General features: G+C 33.2%; 1 protein-coding gene across 1 annotated transcript in view; it reads left to right on the top strand.

Annotated features, from left to right (window-relative positions):
* Positions 1-8,396, top strand: part of LOC112461157 (segment polarity protein dishevelled homolog DVL-3-like) — an 11,246-nt gene extending 2,850 nt beyond the window's left edge. Inside the window, exons 2-11 of the mRNA XM_025026300.1 lie at positions 88-210; positions 457-709; positions 899-1,081; positions 1,223-1,433; positions 1,834-1,962; positions 2,081-2,295; positions 2,670-3,161; positions 3,296-3,544; positions 6,793-6,861; positions 7,203-8,396. Of these exons, the coding sequence (XP_024882068.1) occupies positions 88-210; positions 457-709; positions 899-1,081; positions 1,223-1,433; positions 1,834-1,962; positions 2,081-2,295; positions 2,670-3,161; positions 3,296-3,544; positions 6,793-6,861; positions 7,203-7,243 (1,965 nt within the window). The 3' untranslated portion in view covers positions 7,244-8,396. The remainder of the gene's footprint in view (positions 1-87; positions 211-456; positions 710-898; positions 1,082-1,222; positions 1,434-1,833; positions 1,963-2,080; positions 2,296-2,669; positions 3,162-3,295; positions 3,545-6,792; positions 6,862-7,202) is intronic.
* Positions 8,397-8,808: the final 412 nt, after the last annotated feature.

Below are 8,808 nucleotides of genomic sequence, written 5' to 3'. Positions count from 1 at the left end.
AGACTTATAAATTGGGATACATGAAAAGAATAATTATTAAAATCTGTATGTGATATATTTGTTAGTCTTTAATTGCGATTGAGAAAGTCATTAGTTTCAACATTTATACTTATACACAATTACTTTTTCTATTCTACTAGGGTGGTAAAAGAAGAGATAGTAGATGATGACGCTCATCTGCCATGCTTCAACGGTCGAGTTGTCTCTTGGGTAAGATTTAAAAATATCTTTTTTAATAAACACTTTAAATTTCTATAGCTTGTTATGACAAAATAGAAATATTATGTCGTATTATGTCAATGTTTCCTCTTGCTTTACAAGTCAAATATATAGTTATAAAATATAATAAATGTATATGTATTGGAATGTGTATTAGAACAGAGTAATCTCTATATCTTCCCAGAGGAAGACTTCGTAGATATATTATTTGATGAAACGATACTTTTTGTGTTACAGTTGGTATCCGCTGAAGGTAGCAACGTCTCCGATGGTGCGTCGCAATGTACGGACTCTATGGCACATAGCGAAGCTAAACACGACCGTGTAGATCATACGACTCCTGGGCATGGTAATAGAGGAAACGCTCCGCTTTCACACGACGACACGTTGACGGAAACGGAAAGTATTATAAGTAGTCGACAAGGGCATCACTTACATAAAAGTTCGAGACATCATTCGGAAAAGTATGAGAAATACAATAAATATAATGGTAAGTTGTGTATGTGTAACCTCTTTATTGAACGTTAATTTGTTACAGTTGATTGAACAATTGATTGAATTATTGATTGAATTATAGATTTGTATGTAAAATAGTTTTAAAGAAATTAAAATATAAAAAGATGTCATGTCAAGAAACAGTAATCCCTTTTACTTTACTCTTTTGCAATTTATTTTACAGGACTCCGGATAAATGGTCATTCGAAACATCGCTCTGGTCATGGATATGAAACTGCTTCTATCTTGAGTTCAGACTTGGAAACGACAACATTTTTAGAATCTGATGATGATGCGAGCAGTCGTATCACGTCGACAACGGGTCGGCACACCAATATGAGTAGCACGATCGACAGGGGCACTCTTGGTAAGAGAAAAATTATACAAGAGGATATTCTTTTAAAACGAAAATTAAAAAAAAAATGAAATCTTATGGAAGAACGATATCACGCACGAATCTTTTGCTTTATTTAGGCTTGTATCAAATTTGCAAATTTTTTTGTTACAGATCGACGTCGACCGCAAAGAAGACGTCGACACAGATTACCACCTATGTCTCGAACATCGTCATTCAGTAGTATTACTGACAGTACAATGTCCTTAAATATTATAACTGTTTCATTAAATATGGACACTGTTAATTTTCTTGGTATTAGTATTGTCGGTCAAAGCAACAAAGGTGGAGACGGTGGAATATATGTCGGTTCAATAATGAAAGGGTTAGTAAACAGTCTCCTTTAATTACTCGTATTAGCAAGCATCTGTAACTTTATCAGTTTTTGCACTGGGATTTTTGGTGTTTCGTCCTATTGACAGTTTCGATAGACTATGTCTAAATTATTGCACAAATTTGAACGTGAAATGTAAACGAGTTTTTGCGATAGTAATTAGAGATATCAACAATCTCTGTACTAAATTACGTGAGAACAGAGCGAATTCTGTAGTTTTTTCTAGTTATGTTACAACTTGTATGAATGTTTCAAAGGTTTTTTTTCCATTAAATCGTATCGTTATAAACGCAAGGTATTTTATATAACCATGTGTTATAATGGTGTTCTACTATACCATAAATTACTATACTATACTATAATTTACTTTACTACAACTTACCTGAAATAGGGGAGCGGTTGCTTTGGATGGTCGAATAGAACCTGGTGACATGATTCTTCAAGTCAATGACATTAATTTTGAAAATATGTCCAACGACGAAGCGGTGAGAGTGTTACGCGAAGTAGTGCAAAAGCCAGGGTAAGACTGTACACTATAGTCGTCTCTACCCTTTGATGAGCCTATATAATTCTTTACAAGACATATAACATTTTTATTAAGGTAAATTTAAACTGTTATTTCTTGCTTCTCTTTTTAGACCAATAAAACTTGTCGTTGCGAAATGTTGGGACCCAAATCCAAAAGGTTACTTCACGATACCTCGCACAGAGCCGGTACGCCCCATAGATCCTGGTGCATGGGTAGCGCACACGGCCGCTATACGAGGCGAAGGTTTTCCGCCTCGTCCACCAAGTGCCACAACGTTAACTTCAACTTCGAGTAGTCTCGCGAGCACACTGCCAGATACTGAACGTAAGTTACATTGCAATGCGAGAAATTTAACACGTATATAAACTAAATGTGTCAAATTAATTAAAAATAAATTTTTAACATTGAAAGTCGTTTTTAATTCTTGAATAAAGTAAAAATTTTTAACAAATTGTCGAGAATACCGAGTAAAATCACTTTGAATTAAATGAGATAATGTTTTACTATTTATGTACTGTAAGAACTTGATTCCCAAAAATACCTTCATCTCTTCGAGCACTTGAAACTCTAAAAATATGAATCCAAAAGTCCCACTCCAGAAGTCTAATAAACAAGGCCTATATAAATAGGCTGAATAAATGATTATGATATTAGACATCTTGCGTATTGTAGTAATAGTTTGAAATATTTTGCTCCAGGACCCTTGGAAGAGCTTCACTTGACAATTCATACCGACATGCCGACAATAGTACGAGCGATGGCTCGACCTGACTCTGGCTTAGAGATACGCGATCGAATGTGGTTGAAAATCACTATTCCAAATGCGTTTATTGGCGCGGACGTCGTGGACTGGTTAAACACGCACGTGGAAGGATTTCTTGATCGACGCGATGCCAGGAAATATGCGTCGCATATGCTAAAAGCTGGCTACATTCGACATACAGTGAACAAGATAACATTTTCCGAACAATGTTATTACATATTTGGTGATTTGTGTTCAACCATGAGTAACATGAAGCTAGATAATGATACGGTTAGCCCCTTGCCTCCGCCAAGCGCTTGGGATATGCCTTATTCGGGAACGTATGCCCCTCATTCGGCGACAGGTTACAGTCCCATGCCATTTAATTTTACAAATGAGCCCACGGTATACGGTTACCATCGAGAAGAAAGCGTGCACAGTGGTTCAGGTAAAGTTCATTATTCCTTATAAATGAAGCGATTCTTTGTTTCGCGTGCGCATAAATGTATATGTATATTATGTTACGTATGTATGTATGTATGAAACATATATTTCATGTTAGGTGTATATTGATATTGACAGGTGGTAGCAGTGCGGGGAGCGAACGCATTTGCAAGGAACCTATTCACGATCTAAAATCATGTTCTTCGGCATCAGAATCGGAGCTGCATAATCCGTCGGTGCCGTCAATGCCAAGTAAAAATTCCGGCAACGGTAATGGATCGAACGGAAAGAGATCCAACGGGAGCCGCAGTCGTTCCAGTGGTTCCGAACAATCTGTTCAAACGGGAACAGGATCGGCGAATCAGCAGAATCAGCAAGACTTATCTGGTAGTAGACAGTCATTTCGCATTGCGATGGGAAATCCTTGTGAATTCTTTGTCGATGTTATGTAGCTGTTGTAAATAGAGAAAGAGATTCGAGCTAGATATACATATAGTGCAAAACATAAAGCTGAACGCGTTGTGGATGAATACTTTGATAAATAGTTTTATACTCAAGCACGTTAAACTGTCATTCTATGCTTGCAAGGTAAAGATTAACGCTGATAAATGTCCGTACTGAGAGATCTTTCCCCCTTTTCCTTTTTAGATTTTCCATCTCGGATTTTTCAATATTTCCGTTTCTATTTTCGTATTCTGAGATAAACCTAGTAATTATTATAAATCTATCATGCATTCCGATATTCATGCATGGATGCTACCGCTTTTTTACTGTTCAAAGTATTTATTCATTAATTCCGTTTAGCGTATACAAATTTAAATGAGGTCTGAAAATTTTTTTATTCATTCACTTGTGTGTACAGATCTTTATATATTAGCGTTTATATATTTGCATCTTGCACAGTATTTTTTACACAAATCTATTTTATAAAGTTATCTTGCATGTTTTGTAACAGAACGATGTATACGCACTAATACGATTTGGAAGAGTTACGTTAAAAGTCGTGAAATTTTACTCGAGTAAAGAACGAATACGACGACAGCTTTTTATTCCATAGTCTATTTATAACAAACTTTACGAGTGTTTCTCCTTTGTTCGTTCTTCCTTATTTCATATGCAAAATTGACATTTTTCGTTTTTCTTTTCTATCACTTTCTCTTCCCCCTCCTCCCCCCTCTCTCTCTCCCCTCCCCCCGGCGTTAATAGTAAATGAATATTTAACAATACGTATAATTTCATAAAAACAAGCAGTTTTATACGTTATTCGTATAAAGTATTAAGTATACGTATATATATAAGAAAGATATACGTTTAAAATCTTTGGCATATAATATTATGTAATGTTGGTTACATATTAATAAGAATAAACTTGTACTCGAGAGAATGGCCTGAATGAACGTATCCAAGTCAAAGTAAATCGTTCCAAATAATGGCAAAATTTTTACCGTTGTCTTTCTGCATGATGTATGTCTTGAAACGTTTTCGGCAATCTATTTCCATTGTACTCTCTAATATTGCAGAGACGTAATTAATGTCTTTTCTACTATAATGTTTTGTTATCGTATACTTACACGCTATTAAGCACGCTTCGTTGCAAGTGTAACTATATGGTAATCGTTACTTTATAGCAGCACGATCGCACAAGGCATAAAGCACAAAAATCAACACATGTAAATAACACAGTTTACCTCAGCTGAAAATAAACTGTTAGGATTTTGTAATAATCCTTCTTTGCACATGCATGTAATTTATACTTGTATAACGGAAAGATATGTATATCTATTAATGTTATTTAATTGATTACGTTTTAGGATTGTCTACGACAATGGGACAACTATTTCTTTAAAATCGAGAGGATATTGTTTCTAAATATCTAGTAATTCAGTCATCCCTATTATTTTGAAAGCATCTTGGTAGCTCTGTCGAAATGTTCGTTCGAAAAGAAAAAAAATGTTTGCGTGCGGAAATTGTTTCACCTTCGTTCGTGCAATTGTCGACTCTTTAGAAACTTTACACGTGTGACAAACTCTTATATTATGTAAAAAGCTATTACTTATATTGAAAAATAGCATTTGCAATTACGTTATGCGACATTATATTGGAATTCAATGTACATATACAAATTCAAATTACGCTCATACTAAATGTGCCATCTTATCAGTGTTACAAGTATAGAAAGCTGCGAGATTTATAATTTATGTAGATGCTTGTGCAGGTTTACGTTCTTTATTAGATTATGTTTATCGTCATTGTCTCACACACATATATTTTATAATTACTATAATTAGTGATATACACAGATTTCATATATGTTTCATTTAAGTTTTTATGTGTATTTTACGTATCACATCGTCGAGGTGCGTTCTTTCTATTTATGCCTTGCCATTACATTAACTTTATATACCGTCAACTTTATTTACTGCATTTTTATTACGAAAGGAAAGCCTCTTTCTATACTCGACTCGAGCTATGCTCCTATGATAAGAAGAGTTTACTCTTAGTTTGTTCTGAGTTTACATTACTACCGTCGTAAGCACAAATATGAACTTTGAACCCATGGAATAACTGTAAACGTTTAGAACTGTTTCTCTTTTTTCTTTCCTTTTTAATGTATTCACGGCACTATAAATAGCAAGATGTGTCTTTAATTTTATCTGCATGTATACTATGATCACTCGTATAGAGCAAAGGAACAGACGATAGTTGCTGTGCGTTCAACGTTTCACTGTACGACGGGACAGTAACAACCAAATATAGCTTCACGTATATTTATTAATAATTCGCATATATTCAAGTATATATTCAAAGTCTATTTATAAAATATTTGTTACAATGTAGAAATAAATTATTATTTGAACGGAAAGATTGTTTTTTATCCTTTGTTACATCAAGTCTTTTGTATTTTATCATTTTGTTACTCGTCGTGAAGCTATATTTGCAATGTAAACGTTATGCAATTTTTCTAACTGTAATATACAAAATGTCGCATATTTTTAACAATTTTATTTACGTGAACAACTGTATCGACTAAAAGTAATTTTATATAAGCGAAGAGTGTATAATACAATTTAATTCGAAAATTGATTGCTAAATCTCTTATTTTTTAATAAACGAATGCATTTTTATTTTTTTGTCATAAACATGCGAAAGATTGCATACGAGTCGATTGCATTCGACTTTAATTGAATTATACTGATTGTGAGTTGTAATGTACGTAAATATTTACATAAACAAGTACAGATGACTTGAAATATATATATTTCACATTATATGTACACACACAGCACACACGTGTGTGTTACATATGTAATAAAAATCCCACGTCTAACTTATGTTGGAGACAAGTAGTAATGCAATACACTTAATAAATTGTCTTTTTACAACGCACTAATTATCGCAACGCACTAATTGCAACATAATCGCATAGACGGAGGAGAGTTCCGTGTAGATTTATAAAATTTTATGAAAAGTTTCTCACTTTTTCTATTTGCATCGCCTTCCTGTCTCAAAGAGTAGGAAACTTGGGTTTTCAAATATTATATCGCTAGTATTGTACATACATTGCACCATACCTCATTGTCAGATACATAACTGAGTCATTTTTGTGCCTTGTGCTGCTCTGACGAATGACGCAGGGCGGCGTATGCACGAGGAGAGTCATACACAAACTAGTGATTTGGACAACAATAGCAGAGACGATATCTGTAAGTGTATTTTTATTTTATTACGACACGTAATGCATATTCAGTATAATTTTCTCAAATTCTAATAATATTATACTTTTTTACGCTCAGCTTACAGTGAAATTAATCATTGTACATACCATGGTTGAAACTGTTTTACATCTTCTATAAGCTCATATGTATTTAATTAGAAATATTATTTTGATAAGCTGGTTACACAAATAGTAAATAATTATATCAGTATATGTGATTAAACATATGTCAATTTGGAATGCCTTTCGCAAATTTTATAGTAAAAAAAATCGTGTGTTAGGTTTCATTGATTTTGTCTAGCGATTTAATGTATGCTTTTTTCATTCCAGATGAGGAAGACATTTTGGAATACCAGTTTTTACACAAGTAAAGCCCTTCGTTAAAATATACATACTGATGATAACGCGACCAATCGAACGATTGATCAAGGTATATTTCCATTGACGGTTCAACGTTAGTTGAATGGAAGTAGCACACGCGAAACGTATATTTATATATTTAATAGGCCAATTTTGATAAAATATCATAGAAAGTAAAAAATATTAAAACTCATAATTATATATGATATAACGACTATACATAATAAAATATGGCCATAAAGGTCATCATGATAATTAAAGTTTGTCTGACAATGTTGCTACACCCATAATTCTCCGTCACTTGACGTTTACAAGTTTCTCCTTGAGAAAAGCGAGGGACGAAGAAGAAGATAAAGAATGAGTAAAAGAAGATAAAACAAAAGACAGCCGCATATATAAATTGAAGAAAAAGCGATACGATATTAAAAACAGGGATAAGCAAACAATGTGAACTATATACATACGCTACCGCTCAAAAGTATTTACTACCTTAAATAAATTTGATTAGAGATGAGTTTATTAATGAAATTTTAATGAAAAGGTCAATTTGCTACATATCTTTATTGGATAGGTAGTTACATGTTATTCAAGCAACGTCAAACAATGATTTAACAAAAAAGTAATATTATTTAGAATTTTCGCCTCATCAATGTTTTTTATTACAACCTTAACACAGTTTACGCATCCTGTTGATTAATTTTGTAATTAATTTTTGGCTTCAAAATACACCAACGCGATGATCTCGGAAAATGTATTTATCATTTAAGATTCCGTACGCAAAATAATTTATACATAAAATTAGGAAGTAATTAAGAGATACCAACATAATATTAATTTTGTGTAAGGTAATAAAATGAGTACATGTAACAATAATCTTTACTTTAAATCAAGAGACACGGTATAGTGTCTCGCGCCAAGTACACGTTAAGTTTACTGCAAAAAACTAGAATTTTTTCTATTATTTTCTGAGGTGGCAAATACTTTTGAGCGGTAATGTATAAGGGAAAAAGTACAATTATTTCATCGCATCATCTCATCATATTATAACCGAGATCGGTTTCCGAGAGTTGATGTGCCTTTTCCTATCCCCTTAAATTTTAAGTCGTACAGATCAATATCAATATATTATCGATAACGATGTGTAAATAAATCGTACAAATAGAATTATTTTTGTGATTGATGAAAACATTTCCTATTTATATTTAACATGATATATATGTATGCAAGTTGCATAAGAAATCAATCGATGTGTATATAACAATCTATATCCTAATTCGAATCAAAAATTTCAAAAACATTTTTTAAACGTTTATCGAGTATGTTAATCGATTATTGTCGTCCTCTAATCGCGATTTTATTATATATGTGTACATATATAATTGTGCTACAGGTATAACAAGTGTAGCTTTCATTTATTAACTTTAAACAAAGTACAATTTCAAAGTTAGATAAATTTGCCAAATCAGCTTAAAGGTGATCCTTAGGCCCAGTTTTACAAGTGTACGCAAGTCCGCGTTACGTTCCACGATTCTCTCTCTCTCTCTCTCTCTCTCTCTCTCTCTCTCTCTCTCTCTCT

Source organism: Temnothorax curvispinosus, unplaced genomic scaffold (genome assembly GCF_003070985.1).
Source record: "Temnothorax curvispinosus isolate PA1 unplaced genomic scaffold, ASM307098v1 QBEX01011098.1, whole genome shotgun sequence".
Lineage (NCBI taxonomy): Eukaryota > Metazoa > Arthropoda > Insecta > Hymenoptera > Formicidae > Temnothorax > Temnothorax curvispinosus.
The sequence above is the reverse complement of the archived record's forward strand: the minus strand, read 5'-3'. Positions and strand labels throughout refer to the sequence as shown.